Below are 17767 nucleotides of genomic sequence, written 5' to 3' on the forward strand. Positions count from 1 at the left end.
ATATACGGGAATGAGAAAGTATGGTTACCGTTTAAGTGTCTTCCAATTTTAACTAAAGGCGAGGACCCGAGACGGATCATTTGAGGGCAAAATGTAATGACCAGAAAAAGAAATCAGATAGTTTTGAAAACCATCTCTGAAATACCCAGTGAAAGACTGCCTGTCTCTGTTCACTCAAAATAGTATTAAGAGGTTATAAGTTAGGGGTATACCATTTGATAGCTGGGGAGGGGTAGGTGGGGGATTTGAGAAAAAAATCCTGTCTTTGGTTTTGCTTGAAAAAATATTCTGGCTTCAACATATTGAAAAAAATTGGCTCCCAAATCACTGACAAAAAATCAGGGTTCATGCCAGATTTTTAAGACAAATATTTCCATTACTCTGAAAGCCATATTCTTTGTTTCAAAACGGCTTTTAGATTTAATATTTTATAATTACATAATCAGATTTGTATAATATATAACATTTTTTTCTTCTTTATTAAGGAAAAGCAGCATTTCTGTCAACGTTTTCATATTGGACACTGCGGAAGAAGAGTGCCAGATTGATTCTGAATAGTGTAATTTTGACTGCAATATGCTATACTGATACTTTCAGTAAATGAATAGTAATCTTTACTGTATACATAGGCGTAAGAGCGGGGAGGGGGAGCACCATCTTTTGAGTATTACATACTAGTATTTCATTCTTATTGACAAAAGACGATAGTGATAATTATATCCTAAAAACTCACTAGAATTCAGCATTTGGCTGTTGAAATATTCAAAACCATCTACAGTAACACTTCCTACAAGGATCTTGTACCCTAATAAAGATTTCTACTTAAAATACCTTTTTCCAAGTTTTGTTGACATTTTAATTATAACTTAAACCTGAAATAATCGACAACCAGTGTTGAAATGCCCTTGGAATTCAGGATTAGGCACACACAAATTGCAAAATTTTACGCCCCGTACCCCCTTATACATAAATAATACAACACTTTCCCAAAATAAGGTAACCATTTTTTTAAGAATAGCTCTCAAAGACATAGACTACAAATCTGAATAACAATATTTATAATTTTATCTCTTTATAATAAAAAATCATTATAAAAAACAAACTTTTCTTCATGAAACACTAATCTTGAGAAACTTCACTTAATTGCAGAAATGACTTTCTCTTAACAATTTAGTGTTTAAAATTCAGTCTGGTCTGGATCCATGCTGGTCGCAATTGCAATATGTTGGTTTTCTCACGGTGCGGCTCATATTTAGTACTACATGTATACACTATCTGAGTTAATTAGGTGTGGACTCGACGCATTATTGTTCCTAAAAACTGCAATAGTTATACAAGATATTTTGCTTCTTCTCCCTTTCTCTACCTAGACTGCTTTTACTTAGGCACAGGTCCAAAGGCGAGGATGCTGACAGGTATGATTATCAAACAAAAGGGCCATGAAGACCCTGTATTGCTCAGCTGACCTATTGACCTAAAGATCATTAAGATTAACATTCTGACCAAGTTTCATTAGGATATTGCCATAAATGTGGCCTATAAAGTGTTAACTAGTTTTTCATTTGATTTAACCCGGTGACCTAGTTTTTGACCCAACATGACCTAGATTCGAACTTGACCTAAAGATCATCAAGATTAACATTCTGACTAAGGTTCATGAAGATACAGTCATAAATGTGGCCTCTAGAGTGTTCACTAGCTTTTCCTTTGATTTGACCTAGTGACCTAGTTTTTGACCCACCAGACCCAGATTTGAACATGACCTATAGATCATCAAGATTAACATTCTGACCAAGTTTCATTAAGATATGATCATAAATGTGGCCTCTACAGTGTTACTAGCTTTTCCTTTGATTTGACCCGGTGACCTAGTTTTTGACCTAGCATGACCTAGATTCGAACTTGACCTAAAGATCATCAAGATTAACATTTATCTTTGGTTTACTCAGAAAAACTATTCTAATATTCTAGCATTCAAGTTCTGAAAAAAAAATTCATAGAAGGCAAAAAGAATTTCTTAGCTCTTAGTAAAATCCCATCCCCCAGAATGGTCAGCACCTTAGTCTCCAGATAAGATAAGACTAGCACAATACTGTCCTAGATTGAGAAACTAAACCATAAGGGTCACATTGGTGTGAATCTTCACTCTAGTCAGTCTCATATCGAGAAAAAAAAAACAATCGAAAGCAAGGCGGTTTTGTACCCATGTCATCAGAACACATGCCTGACCAACGTTGGCAAAACTGTGTTGGTTAATCTAGGTCTTGGAGCTCTCAGTGGTATTACATATATCAGCACTGGGGTTAATAAAACCTTTGATTGTTTCTGAAAAAAGGTTGCTATCTGTGGTTGTTGAACAGCATGATTTTCGGTAATTTCTTTGACCTTCTTCAGGAATAAAATGTATAGGGGATGGTTTAAGTCTTAAATATTGAGATACGTTCAATAGTGGAAGAGGCCTAATCCTAGGTCGAAATAATACATTTAAAAACATTCCTTTCCTGTGTTTGTTTGATATAAATTGATATCGAATGTCGCAGCCAGAATGCATCAAGCGGGAATTTGATGGTGAAATCCGAAAATATGAAAAACTTCTCTAAACCTTCTCTTTCATTTTCCACGTTGGCATGTGTTGGGCGTTTTATTTTTTCTACAGGAAATGTAGATTTTTACCGGCGGTCCTGTGCTATCCGAATTGAGGCAATATATTATCCTTTATAGATATAGTTGTGTACAGCATTTTTGCCTCAGGGTTGCACCTATCTGGTGTTTTAGGAATAGGGGTATACAGGTAATTTGAATCAAGGTTATTTTTCTAGTTTGCAAAACAGGAGTAATTAATATTCTTCCTTCTGCCTGATAATGTTGTCTATTTTAGTTATGTATATGACAGTAAACTACACAATCCGCCACGCTTTGCTCAGAAATCCGTTACCGAGGCTCGTCAGAAAACATTTTTAGTGCGACTGAAATGAACTTGACAGTTGCCCAAAATGCATTTGTTTTTATAGATAACGGAACAATTCATCGCTATCTTGGTGCGCGTTTTAATTGACTGAAACAGCGGGACTCGTGGCATGTGGTGGCATGGACGTTGGACACGTTGCAGGTCGTTCTTGGGTTACATTCACTTTTTTCTCAGAACTTCTGCATTTATTTTCATATAAACAACATTGGCGTAATGATATCAAGAATGGTAGCACTTGCAACCTGGCGTCATTTAAAAAAAATGAACAAAATGGCGTAGTTGGAAAAATGCTTTCAAACTTGGACACCAAAATAAAAAAAAAAACAACTAAATTATAGCTAAAACTTTTTTTCCGTTGATAAAGATCGAAATTGAATTGGTACGACATGGATTTAACGATGTTTAAAAGACACACCAGGAAATATATTTTTATCGTCTTAAATGTTACTTCTGCAGATTTACTCTTGACATTCTTTGAAATAGTTGAAAGATGTCTGGAGTGGTTTGTTTAGATATTCAGGATTTCTGTCATATCCAAACATAGCAAAGTCAACCTTAAAAGCTAAAACCAGTCTTGTCCTTAATTTTGAAGGTAAATGTTGAAAAGCTTGTCGTAACGCTTCCATTCGGTTACCTTTCGTTTCATTAGGATCACTTTCACGATAAGCTTTTGTTAATACACTAATGATGTCATCCTTTGTCACGTTTTTAACTTCATCAACACTTTCAAATGGGAACTTTATCTTTGTACTAATAAAACCTCTACTTTGCATTCTGTTCCAAACCTTGAATAAAGCGCAGTGAAAAGTCACATTACACTCTAAAAGTTTCTCTTTTTGGGAGAAAACCCATTCAGTTGAATCTCTTATTGCATCCCGAGCAGCATCCGTTTCAAAGTCATCAAAAGTAACCTTGTGCGAGAGATTCAATTTATTCAATAGATAAGTAGTGTCTTCTTTAAATGTTTCATATTTGCCAATATAATCAAAAGGGATTAGACAAGGGAGACAGTGTTTGTGACTAGGTGAAAAATGTCCGTCGGCACACATCTTGAACGTGACCTCCTTTATTGTGAAATTAATGAATTCAGTAAATGATATATCAGAAGCACAAGTTACATGTGAGGAGTTCCATTCCTCTTTACTGAGTCTTTCTGACTTGACGATAAGTGGTCCAATGTTTGTCCAGTAGTAATGGTTAGGTGAATACAGCTTGTCGAGCCACGCCGAAAACAGCCTTGTGAATGGATCACGTACGAACATTATACTATCCGAATTATTAAAGATTTCTTGCATTTCATCCATGGTTGAATTCTCTAGCGTTTCGAATCCTCCGTGATAAGTGTCTGCGGCCTCAGATTTGATCGAGGTAGGATTAGAACTATTGCTCCAGCCTCCAATAACGTGCAAAATTCGTTTCCAGAGGGTACTTCCGGTTTTCTCAATTGCACAATATACCAGATTACTTTCATTCACGTACTTATAATTGAATCCTGCAGTTTTGCGCTCACAAATGGGATTATATCTTTTGTATTTAACGCACGCCTCCTGTAACAGTCCTTTTCGTTCATTAAATCTTCTTTCAGTTTCGTCTATCTGAAAAACGCATCAAATGTTAAAATTAATGAATTTTGAAACGCTCAATGCGAACTATATACTAAAAAAAGAAATAGGTGGTATCATATGTAGGAATTGGATATCTATATAGAATATGTTTTTGTTTGTAAGTCAAAGAATGTTGCTTTAATAAAGACAGCTAAGTTCAAATGCTGAAAACATTTGGTGTGTGTACCTAGTAAACCATTGTCCTCCCACAGACAAAACGGCTTCCTCACTAAAAGTAATTAGAAATCCCATTCAAAACCGAAGTTGGTTGAGGGACGAGTGGTCTTAAACGATAAGCTAAGCCACAAAGTTACGGTTCCAGTTATGATTTTAAATGAATTCCTTATAATTTGATATCTTATCAGTACACAAGGATCTAAATTTAAAGATGATATACATTTCATACAAATGAAGGGTAAAACTTTGCTTTGTAGAAATTACATCAAAAGGTGCGTAACATTAAGATAAGGTAATACCATGGAATCCTGTAAGGACCATCTTAGTGTAGCCCGTCGTCTTTTTAAGAAAGATACAAGACTATACTGCGCATATTTTTTAACAATACAGCAAGGTAATATTACGACAGGGTGCAAGCAGCGTCAAGCTACTTGTGACAAGAAAAAAAGGCCGTGACAACAAGTGAGTACCTCCCGATGTGCGATACCACAGTCGCGTCTCATTAGTCGTTTTGCCCGTCAAATATTATCGTGTCGCCGAGTTATCGTGTTTATCTGCCATCAGCCTAAATAGATGTTGGTCGACACGCGGCGGCTTTAACATGGTTCCCTTTAAAACATATTTTTGTATTCGTTATCATTTATTATCTAGAGCGACCGCAGTGTTCCGTTGATTACACTGCCCAACTACGAATCCTAGGGTCGTGGATTCAAGTCCCCGCTCCTTCAACTAAAATTAATGATATTCGGATGAGTGTTCCATGTGTGAGTTCACTATACTTGGCACGCTAAAGAACCATGAGGTCTCTGGAACGTAATTGTGAGGACCGAAAAAATAATTATCGGGCGGCTACAAAAAAAAATCAGTTTAATTTTTTAAAATCTGTTTGGCACAGCGAATAAGGCTGATATATTACCGAAAAACCTTGCATGTGATGAAGTTATTTTCTCGATTGACAAACATTGGCTGTTCGAACACGAGTATTTTTGAACCACACCTCTTAACACATTACTTAAAAATTGTATTACCGGTAAGACAGTTGCCGGTTCTTGCATGATTTTCTTGCCCTCCGTAGTCTGCATTTGTTTGTAAGTCCCGACGTACTTTGACTGCGATACTGGTATATCTTTGTAAATCTGATCTGCTAATTGATCCATGACAGTCTCTGTCTTCTCCCAACTAACAAAACTATTCATATCAATGTTCCTTATGTGTTTTTCCTCTGCAAGATAATAGTTAAATTCTTATTAAAGCTGAGACAAAAATTTGTTCAACTTCATCATATATTATCATACTTTGTGAAGGAAACGCACTAAATAGCATTCTAACGTGGCCCGGTTTGATTGCCAGTTAAACAAAGAAGTTCAGCCTCTGTGTATTCTGCGGAAAGAACAGCTGACGCGCGGACCGGTAAGAAAACATTATGGCGTCAATTCTGACGTCGAATTGTCACATGACGTTTTGTTCGTTACTACTCGAATAAATGAAGCCCAGAAAAATAACAATTATTATTGAAGTGTAAGAGTGAAAACAGTCAAGGCCTTCTTGTGGTTTGTCTTCTAATTTACCACGGTTCATCATTCAGATATTTTGATATTAAACCACTCGGGCTAACGTCCTCGTAATGCGCACCTGAACTCTGAACCGAAGGCATTGATTATTTGTCAAAACATGAGCTCTGAACCGTGATAAATTAGACGAAGGCATTTATTTTTTGTCAAAAACAACTGCTGATAAAACATGACACTAATCTCCCTGCTCGCCAAATTTTTTGGCGGTGATCGTAAGTGCCTTAATCTTTTAAAACAGTTTAATGATAAAAAACATATATTGGCCTTTCAAGTTTAGCGCCTTCTTTATTTCTTATGGTAAAATGTATCGCTTATCAAATAATCGATGACATGGAAAGTTGGGTATGTTGGAAGCATACACTCATGGAGATTTATAATCGGTCACCTATGATTTTCGTATATTTCGTTAAGATTATAATAAAGTATATCACACATGGCTGATTGAAGCCATTTTAATGGAATCTACCCTCACGAATAAATAGCATGTGGGAACAAAGGTGATCGAGAAAATTTCAGTCGTGTAATTTAAATATTATCCAAGTTATTGCGATTACAACAGAGACCGATTATAAAAGTCTATGATTGTAGAATGCCACCAAGCGAAACAACATCAGAGTTGGTTTAACTGAATCTGTTCACGAGAGGTGACGAATTGTGCATTGATGTGTCACTGCTTTTCATGCACCGCCTTAAGTGGAACTCTAACATAGTACAATTAAATGGACTCTATGATTTCAAAGGACGGGGAAATATAACAAAGTAACCCAGCGGGCATGCGACGTCGAAACGACGTCGGTTCTAAGTTGTTATTAGATCGCGACGTCGACAACCAAAATACAACGTCTTCCCGACGTTGAGAGTGCGATATCGGTACGACGTCAGGTTTCGACGTTGTATCGACGTTGAATTTTGGTCGAAATTGTAATTGTTGCAAGTGGACCTGGTTAACGTTTTACAATAAAATTTAGTCATTTTCTTAATTAATAAATTAATCGGAAATGGATAAAAGATGCATCGCAATTTCTCCAGGAACTGCATTCACTAGTTTACCTCCCTTGATAAAGTATGAGTCACCGCTAGCAGACGATTTTTCTGAAGTAAACATTGTACTTTTTTTCATATTTTTTAAATTAGATATTTTTTAAACTCATTTTTATCATGAGTTAAACTTAAATGAATCACAGAAACTTTAAAAATATAAAAAAAAACACTTTTTTTTTTACTTAACGCGCCAAAACCCCACGTGTTATATTCATTTCCGGTTGTAAACAACGAGAAACGAGTAAATTGGAATCAAAGGAAGTTTCACATAAAAATCCTGATTTAGAAAACTTCGATATCGACGCTTAATTATAGCTTCTAGAAGAAAACCATTATGAAAAATAGGTTGTTTACACGTTGGAAACCCGATGTTGAATCGACGTCGGGTGTCGACGTTGAATCGACGTCGGGGTTTCGACGTCTAAAAAACTTACATTTTCAACCAAAACACAACGTCGAATCGACGTCCATATCCGACGTCGTAACAACGTCGTTACGACGTCGAATGCCCACTGGGAAGTGTAGGTACGGGATACAGAGCCGCCTCGTGGCACTTGTAAACTACTGTTGTGGTAGTTGAGGATCCTTTGGAAGCATAGAAATAATAGCATACTCGATTTAACTGTGTATGTTCATGAGAAGTATACATACATACAATGACAGTCACATTTAACATAAATGATATTAAGAACTTTAAATGTTACCTCCGAGGTGAAGCTTACCGGAAAAAGAAAAATACGCTGTGATAGCAAAACAGAAAACTGCTATCGCGAGCAGCACGTATGGCTTATTCGCTCTTCGAAGACGTCTCATTGTCTTTAGCCTAGAGTTTCCTTTTGTTTACAAAACTGTAATTAATATAGTGAATCAAACACTACTTATTTCATGCTAAACGCAATTTCATCTTTCGTTCCAAACTAGAAATAATTTAAAACAGCAGAACCACAAATGTGTTGAAAATACTGTATCCTTTTAAAACAATTATCCCAGTCTTACTTATCAAATAACGTATTTTGCGTGCAGCCTAAATGGATTTCGCTTTCAAATATGAACATTCACTGTCCTACAAGCACAAGTTATTATAGAATTGTTGACTGAGTTGTTATCAGTGACCCACTAGTAATTTATAGAACAAATCAAAGAGATAACAACATAACTAAGTGCATTGTTCCTACCACTTCATATCAGAGCTTATCGTAGTGAGAAGTATCATATCAGGCGGTTCTATTACAATCGTGCCTACAGAATAAACACCGTAAAATCTACGGCCCCATCACACGCCAATACCATAGATGAATTTGACTTAAAGTTCGTTAACAAATATTTAGCAAAATGAATTCTTACCTTTAAAATACTAAAAATTGATTTTTGGCAGTATTTTCTTTTGTTAAATTATGTTAAAAGTCCATAATTTTTTACATTTTTTTTCCCAGGGAATTTGATATTGGCTCTATTAACCCTTACCATGCTTTTGTCCATCTTTCAATTTGGACTTTTAAAAGGGGGTGCTTAATTACCAAAGCGACAACGACTGAAAATGGCAAACTGTACAGATATTTATCAGACTGCACGGATATTCAGGCTGATCATGATCTACACCGGTCGCAAAGGATGAATCAATGGTGTCCCAGAAATCTAATTTTTATGCAAACTCATTGTTTGAACACAATGTTGACACATTTTGTGTATACTATGAAACAGATTTTGTCTATACTAAGATGAGAAGTTCAGGATCTTAAGACGTTTATTAGAAATCAAGACGAATTCTGTATTAAAACAACACGGAGTTAAAAAACAAAATGTTCAAGTGATTTCATTATGGCTTAGGTATTTGCCTTCGGACAGTCGTATCGACTCTTGGCATTTAGCCTACCCTTTGATTAATAGCAAAGCCAAGATGAAATAAACTACATTTTATCTGTTGACAAACAATGCATGAGACTTATTCACCGAACCTTTAGTCCGCATATTTATATAGAGCTTAGCTTATTTTTGATCATCCAGTTTCTAACATAACAGTGTGAATATTGCTTTGACAAATTTACAATTTCCTGTGGACGTGTGCTTTAGGATGATATTTTAACTATGTCCCATTATTTACCAAAGGCAATAGTATTTTTGAAGGACATAAATATTGTTTTATTACTGTGTACACATAAATACTTTTGAGGGCAATAGTTTAAGATACTTTATTGTTTTAAAACAATTATATATGTCTAAGTACTTTATTATACTTTCAAGCGTTTGTCAATAACGTACTTAATGATAGCACTGGCAAACTGGTCTAATTATAATGCATATTTAGGGGGTCAATCCAGCTGTGTCACTGTAGATTGTAGTTTTGAGTATAACTTTCATTGTAAGTGCAGAAGGTGATGGATATTCAAGATGCCGTCTGGATTAACAAATACTGTAGAAAATGCCGTTGTGTAGACTGTAGAGAATATTTAATGTCTTTATTTCGTTTAAAACTTACTTGTTTTCTTGTTCTTTTACCTAACCAAGTTTGTGTAAACATGCAGTACTTTGAGTTCAAAAGTAGCTTCCGATGCATATGCCAATGTAATAAATGTTTCTTCGATAGCTCTGGATTCGTTTGTTCTTTTTTAACAGACTACGTTGTTTGAAGAGGATATTTTAAGTGTAATTTGTTTGTTTTATACAGGTTTACAGATTCCATACAGCATTAGTAAGTCAATATGCGCAATGCTGGTTAGTAACACTAACTATGAACATCGACTTATGACCTTATCTGTGCTAATGTGAATAAAAACCTACACATATAGTTACTAAAGAAATTAACATTAAGTATTATGATTAATTTCCTTTCTGTGACATCCATATTATCATCATTTCCTGATTATAGCAAAAACATAAACAGCAAATTAAGAAATAATAACATTTGACAACTTAGCTCAAAAATATTCTCTGTATGGCTTCTACAGCAGCTTTGAGCAAAACTTTTGTCGAAGTAGTTCCAAAGAAGATCTACATGGCTTCCGCCAAAAAGCTATTAGGTTTCAAAATATTTGTCGACTCAGCTCAAAGTTATTCCTACATAACCTCACTGTGTAACCTCCAAACAAGATTTAGCTTACCAAAAGGTTCCTTCTAGCACATATAAAATATTCTTTTTAAGGGATATTGTTTTAGCATAATGTTACAAATGTTTGATAATGCAATGAGACAAATATGATTTGTCAAACTTAATTAGATCTATTTAAGAACTAATCTAAGTATTAACAGTTTTATCATAACCCAAAGCTGTTTTTTAATATAAGCAAGTGCAGTACATATTATGCTATTGGAAGCATTTGTCTTGCAGTCTGTATTTCACTGCCGGATATTTTCATCACGCGGCTACACCAGCGAGTACCAGCACACTTAACACAAAAAAATTTCGTACATGCGTTTACGATTCGAAAAAAAAAATAAGGAAGTAAAAAAGTACGCAAAAGAAATGACTTGCAAATTTGAAACGTTAGAAGCTAAATGAATCACGTGACCAGGGACAATTTTATTACGTAATTGTTTTGGCGGGAGTCTATTTTTAGATGAAGGATATTCATTTCATTAATCTCGATTTTTACTATGATATATTTAATCGAGGAGTTACATGATTTTAACTTTATTATTGTGTCTTCTTGTTCTGTTATTTGACGTAGTTGTATTGCACTATTTAAAGACTGAAATAAAGATTGATTATGCGTAAACACATATTGGGCTAGAGGCTATATATCTGTAATGAATATGCATGAGTCCAAGATGGCGGCGCCCTAGGGGAAATCGGATTCCTTTGACGATACCCTTGTATCCATTACATGCTCAGTCAAGTGTGACATGTTCACCATAAGTGTTCCTTCTCTTGAGAAGGAACAATAAGGCTGTGTACAGAGGGATTTTAGGCGGTCTTTCGTCAACTTAGCTCAAAATAATATATACATGGTTTCCTCTTTAAACTACCATGAAGCTTTATAAAGAAGAAATGGGCTCATATAAGGTGCGCATAATGCTGTCCTATGAATATTCGAAGTGCTATTAAATATTCCTAATATTTGGTTTTAGGTTTTGGAGTGTCAAAAGAAGAACCAGTAGTGGGTTCAAGTATCTTTACAACTTTTTCGACAACCGGGACTTCTTAGCCGCCTTACTGCTCATGAACAGACTCAATCAAACCGAGTCTGCAATTTTCACTGTTTGCCTTGTTTTCGGTGCTTCCGATGGATCTACTTTTCAGATTTTATTTACTTCACAACAGCGGGTGTTAAGTGCTGTGTGGCGGCCGTAAAAAGTCGCCCCGACTTCATCTCAGTGTTGTTATATTTTCTGGTCCTTCGGGATCATTGATTTCAACTCATTTAGATTTGAAGATTGAATACTGCTTAAGCCGGTGCTAGGGGGCGTGGGCAGTGTTGCATTTTCCATTACTGCTCATGAACAGACTCAATCAAACCGAGTCTGCAATTTTCACTGTTTGCCTTGTTTTCGGTGCTTCCGAGGGATCTACTTTTCAGATTTTATTTACTGATTGGGAAACCTATGAGCAGCATTGCCTGTTACTGAAACAACGTCTACAGATACGGAATGGCCGCCATAATAAATGACGCTGTTTTACTCCTTTTTCGGTCATGGCCACGTGCAAGAGCGTGTTGGTCCCCGGGCAGTAGATATAAACAAGTTAGAGAACCAAATGCGTTGCGACTTTGTTGTGGATTGTGATTGTTTCTTAAGACGGAATGGTTGGTAAAGACGGTAAAAACACATAAATTAAATAGACAGACAAACTGATAGACTAATTAAAATTAATTTGTAGTTTGTGAGTGAGTTGGGTTTTACGGCAAATCGACACAAAATGGTCATATATCGCCGAGAAGAAGTCATATTGCAAACGCCAAAAAAATTAATTTGTATACAACATGTCATATTATAATGAAATAACAATATACTTCAACGTATGAACCACCTCGATAGTCCATAATAGTAAAGCGTCCACCTCGAGTGTTGGAAGTCATTAATAGGTTCGATCCTATGCCATATTTGCCAAAGACGTGGTACCGGTAGTTCCCTTGCTTGAAGCTCAGCATTTAAAGGGAAAAACTGGCTTCCCTTCTTTCATGCCCTCGTAGCAATGGATTCCAACATGAATGAGGTACCGAGAATGATCAACATACGCGAGAATGATCAACATAAGTAGTAGATATTGTTTTAAAATTGTAGTCTAAGATTAGCCTTAAAGGCGTACGCTAGAATTCCCTGTATATGAGATGGGCGAAAATTTTCCCAATAACAGAATTTCTTCAAACTTTGGATAATGAAGGACAATCATCTAAGAAACCAAAAAATGCAATAAAAATCATAGGTCACCGGATTCGAAAAAGAGTTATCTGCCCTTGAAAACGTCATTTTTGGGGGAAATGCCGTTTTCAAGGGCAGATAACTCTTTTTCGATACCGGTGACCTATGATTTTTATTGCATTTTTTGGTTTCTTAGATGATTGTCCTTCATTATCCAAAGTTTGAAGAAATTCTGTTATTGGGAAAATTTTCGCACCAAATTCTAGCATACGTCCTTAATATGGCTTAAAATTATGCATATGTTTAACATAATAGTAATTTAAATGTAACAATTGTAGTTGATGCCTTTAAAATATGTGGTTTAAAACAATATGTGAAAAACATGTAGATATACATTTATTATATACTAAACAAATAAGATAAAATAATAAAATACATTATAATAATAAACCTCTTTCGTGCTATTCTAGTTATTGCTCAGATATATGCTCAGACACAACTCCTAATACCATGTTTTGGTACACATAACTGGTGCCAAACCGCTATGTACAACTTTGTTTGATAACGCCCTTCAACCTGAGGATATATCGCTCCTATAGCCTACACCAGTACCGCAAGCCTTACGTTGTACCAACAGACGAGGTGCATATACGAGCTCAACCCCATCAACCCCACCCCTGCCATCTCTTTTAAAATAAAATTTAGATTTTTCATATGTTTTTGCACCTTTCCCCCGATGTTATATATCACCTCTATTGCCTATACCAGTGACGCAAGACTTACATGGTACCCCCAGACGAGGTGCATACAGAGGTTCAAACCCACAGTACTTTGTTTTATTGAAATAAGACCAAATATAATAAATCTGTAGCCTGGTCAGGCCCCAACTATGTGTTGATTGATGTTTTGTTCATATCCTATTTGGATATCCTATTTTGTTAATGAAATCTATTAGGAGGCTGTATACCTGTTGCTCCAATTCCTTTGGAGGGTAGAGGAGTGTTTTTCTGAAAATATAGACCAGTTCGAATTTCAGGTGTTCACATTCAAGTTCTAATGTGTGCTCGGCATTCCGTGTACACTCTTTATATATGTCAAATAATACATGATTTGCTGTCTCGTATTCTGGATAGTGTAGGCATAGATGTTTATCTGAGTAGTTCTCCCAGTCCAGACCGTTCTGCCCCAGCCTTAATCTGGTTATGATCTTATCATGGCCGGTGTTTGTGCTGTAAATTTGCATCTTACTGGATATATGCGTTTTCAGGTTGAAACCGTGAAGCTGTTGAAAGTTGAAACCTATCATAACCGTATTCTGGATACTGCAAGAATTCAATAATGACAGTTTTCATTGAAGCGCATATTTCCGCACTACTTTTATTGATTATTTACAATTATATATAAGTATACCGACCACTTATGTGTCTACATAATTTCTATGGTCAGGTTTAACACATGGTTAAAGAATATATTTCAAATTATACCTGATCGCAAGCTTTCTAATGGAGTATAACTTTAGAAAGAGAAAGAGAAACTATAATAAAAAAGTTAAATTCTATCGATTTTAGCGTTAAGTAACGTTCGTAAAAGGCACGGACCTCCAGATTTTGGCTAAACAATTATCTTTCTTTCAAATTGAATTATTGTCATATTATGAACATTAGATTATGAGTTTTAGTTTCTAAACTATTCTAAAAATACCAAATCAAGAAAAAAAGATGACCGCGTCGGGAATCAAACCCGTACCGCCGTGGCAATAAAGAATTTTTCCGGCTTTTGTGTTTAACGCGTGTTAAATATAATAGGGTTATTATAACAGTAGCTTGATCTGGGATGCAGTATTCGGCTCGAGTGGATTTTGCCAGAGCGGATCTCACGAGGCGCGCAAGCGCCGAGTGTGATCCGACCTTGCAAAATCCACGAGAGCCGAATACAAAGTCCCAGATCTAGCTACTGTTATAATGACCCTTTTATTATATACCTTTACTTTTTTGATTCTTGTTTTGTTCTTGAACGAAATCTTCAATGTTTATCGATATTAAATGGAACATAATTAAGTTTTTATGTGCGCTTTATATAGAAAAGTTGTCGGGTCATGCATATTAATGAAAATAGTTCGGCAGCATACAATACGGAATCTAAAATGTACAATACGGAATTTTTGTCTGTCTGTTCATATTTTATTGTGAAATACAAGCAGATATTTTACATAATTTATATAGGTATATAATAAAAATATTTATAATCGAGACAGTTTACTTTGAGGGAATGCTTTTCAATTTTCATTGTAAAAAATAGTAAAAGCAACTAATTCTCATGTGTTTCCCCTGCATATAGATCTAGTCTCTCAGTAATTAAGTTTCAAAGCATTCTTAAGAAATATAGCATTTATTTCTAGACATCTAAAAACATTTTTTTGTTGTTATTGTTGTTGTTGATGATGTTGTCGAACGATCTGGAGGCCAGTTCTTTTAATTGTGAATTTGAATATATAATATTTCTATTATCTATACTTTATTTGTGAATATTTGTGTTTTAATGAACTTGAAGCAGACACAGTATTTCTCATTGGTATCATGTTATTTTTATATTTAGTTGTTTTAGCTCGATTGTGATGAAAGCTTTAAGCTTATTGGAACCCCTGTCGAGTCCGCTTTCTGTAAAAACCAGTACTGCTGTCATGTGAGAAGTCATGGTTGTGACCCTAGTGGGGCGCGAACCCACGACTCCTGGATTGAGCGACAGACACCTTATCCACTAGACCACCGCTTCCCTTTTTCAAAACACTTGATGATTTTATTCAGAGCGAAATTTAAAATATATAATGTAACATGGTTCAAATGGTTTGAATGTTATTCTGTTCCATGGAAGTGACTTGAACTGTTACAGAGAGTTTTAACCTTTCTTTGCTGTCAGCGCTTTGATTAACACTTTCAAATTGAATGGTAATTTACGCTTCATGAATCTGTAACATGTGTTATATAGGCTGATCACTACCAAATCAAATGTAAGCCTCATGCTGAACTAGTCAAAAGTAGTCCAAATATAAATTGTGCTAATATTTTGTTTTCCTTTCATAGAGCCTTTTCTCAACAGCAACGTGCTTACTTTTACCCTACCACGTTTCAGTATGTATCACTTTGCATTCTATCGAAATTGGCATGTTCCTATCGCATGCTAGGTAAAATTTGTGACGTAAGAATTCTATGCCAGGCTCGAAAAGAGAAATTGAAAGAAGTGAAAAGCAGTAAATTTTGTAATAAACAAACTGCAACTGAAATTTAACACCCCCTTTTCTTTTTGTTTTTCTAAAGTAGCTATACAGTATATAGGTTTTTATGGGAATACAAGTCTCTGAAAATCTGATATGCTAGAAAATGTCGAAAAAAGCGTTACGTCTTCTTCTTCTTCTTCTTAATACTACACTCCCTCATAATAATGAAGATTTTGTGTACATAGGCGCTGGTGAATTTAAAATAACTAAAAATATAGTGTTTGTACATACGGAAATTTATAGTACAGGAGCTAAAAGTCTTTTTTTTCTTATACAAATTTAGAATAAAATATTTGTACAGTAGGATGAATAGTTGTTGTTTAATTAACTATGGCTGAGACAACAACAGGCACAGTGACGATGGTCTTCAACATATCAACTGTAGCTGCTTCATGAGCTGTAAATAGGCAACATGTTCCACTGGCTAACAGTCCTTGGATAGAATGAAAATTTATAGGAGTCTTTGGGTGTTCCAATATGCCTGAATGTGTATATGCTGCCATACCTTGTCGTTAAGCCTGTAGGGACCAATACATTATTTTCAAGGTAAATAGCTACAATATGATGGACTATTTTATAAAACATGATGAGTCTTGCTCTAGATCTTCTGATTTCTAGGGTTGGCCAATTCAAACTATTTAGCATGTCCGAGACCGAGCTAGTGTTATGATAACGGCTGGTGACAAATCTTGCGGCTCTTCTCTGGACCCTCTTAATTCGATTTATATGATTTTAGTGTGTGTGTCCCAGACTGTCGAAGAGCATCTAATTTAGGTCTAACTATGGGTTTATAGGTATGTTCTTTTACTTTTGAGGAACTAATTTTTAAATTTCTACGAAGAAAACCAAGTGACTGATTTGCCTTAATTATTTGTAATGGAATTGATGTGTTTGTCCCATTTTAAATTATTCTGGATTGTGACACCCAAGTATTTTGAAGATTCAACTTTTTCTAAAGCATTATTATGTAATTTATAGCAAGACTTGATGTGGTTCTTTTTCTGTGTGATGCTGAGTATAAAGCATTTATCTGGGTGGAAGTGCATCAGCCAAACCATGTTCCCATTTACCAGCAGCTTCTAAGTCTGACTGAAGCAGTTTTGCATCTGTTATGTTTTTAAATTTTCTATAGATAATGCTGTCGTCTGCAAAAAGTCTAAGGGTACAATGTTTAATATAATCGGCAAAGTCATTTTGTAGATTAGGAACAGGATACGTAATGGCTGGCAGGCTCTTAAACACTAATTTTTCACTTGGCACTTAATGAGGTAAGGATTTCTTCTCTGATTTGAAATGGATCTAGCTTTGTTTGGTAACTCTTAAAACGTGTCAGTTTTATATAGAATATATAGGGAAAATATTTATAGTATTGTGACCTCTACTGTATAGGTCGGTGTAATTTAGTTTTGAACTCACGTGGTTGTTCCCCCTTACTTAGTTTCGCCATTTATCAGGAAAATTTAATTATTCTTGAGAATTGAATACATATCTCTTTTTATACGTGTTTCGATGAAGTAATCGACAAACTTATTAAATTTTTAGGTACTGTTGAAATGCAGTTTACATTTAGCTTATACTGATTTGTTTTAGCTGGATTGTAGTTAAACGAACTATTTTCTCAAGGGGCGTAGTACCGATACACAATTCTACGCGTATTAATTTATAATTAATTGACCATATCGACATTTCACACGGACAAGACAATTGACCATACCGACATTAAGGACAAATCACATTAAGGACAAATCCGGGCTCTGTGCAGTGAATTTGACTGCGCAGCATCAAGCTGGAATCTATCCTGCTATTCCCATTGGCCCCATCTAACGGTATCCTTATG

At 35.4% G+C, this 17767-nt stretch overlaps 2 protein-coding genes across 2 annotated transcripts in view; one reads left to right on the forward strand and one right to left on the reverse strand.

Annotated features, from left to right (window-relative positions):
* Window positions 1-3298: 3298 nt before the first annotated feature.
* Window positions 3299-10181, reverse strand: LOC123540800 (carbohydrate sulfotransferase 9-like). Its single transcript, XM_045326092.2, has 3 exons — window positions 8084-10181; window positions 5778-5971; window positions 3299-4563 (listed from the first exon to the last, which is right to left on the reverse strand). Exons 1-3 carry the CDS (start codon window positions 8172-8174, stop codon window positions 3427-3429), a joined length of 1422 nt encoding a protein of 473 aa, XP_045182027.2. The 5' UTR covers window positions 8175-10181; the 3' UTR covers window positions 3299-3426.
* A 7178-nt stretch (window positions 10182-17359) lies between these two features.
* Window positions 17360-17767, forward strand: part of LOC123540220 (zinc finger protein 468-like) — a 28590-nt gene continuing 28182 nt past the window's right edge. The window contains exon 1 of the mRNA XM_045325054.2: window positions 17360-17472. The gene's annotated coding sequence lies outside the window, so the exon portion shown is untranslated. The remainder of the gene's footprint in view (window positions 17473-17767) is intronic.

This window comes from Mercenaria mercenaria, chromosome 16 (genome assembly GCF_021730395.1).
Source record: "Mercenaria mercenaria strain notata chromosome 16, MADL_Memer_1, whole genome shotgun sequence".
In the NCBI taxonomy this organism is placed as follows: Eukaryota; Metazoa; Mollusca; class Bivalvia; order Venerida; family Veneridae; genus Mercenaria; species Mercenaria mercenaria.

Bases quoted from the DNA above. Each gene is read 5' to 3' on its own strand.
- LOC123540800 (XM_045326092.2), bottom strand. From the start codon at position 8,174: ATGAGACGTCTTCGAAGAGCGAATAAGCCATACGTGCTGCTCGCGATA. The intron at 5,972-8,083 runs GTAAGCTTCACC...ATTATCTTGCAG, and splicing joins AGCGTATTTTTCTTTTTCCG to AGGAAAAACACATAAGGAAC. The intron at 4,564-5,777 runs GTAATACAATTT...TGCGTTTTTCAG, and splicing joins AACCGGCAACTGTCTTACCG to ATAGACGAAACTGAAAGAAG.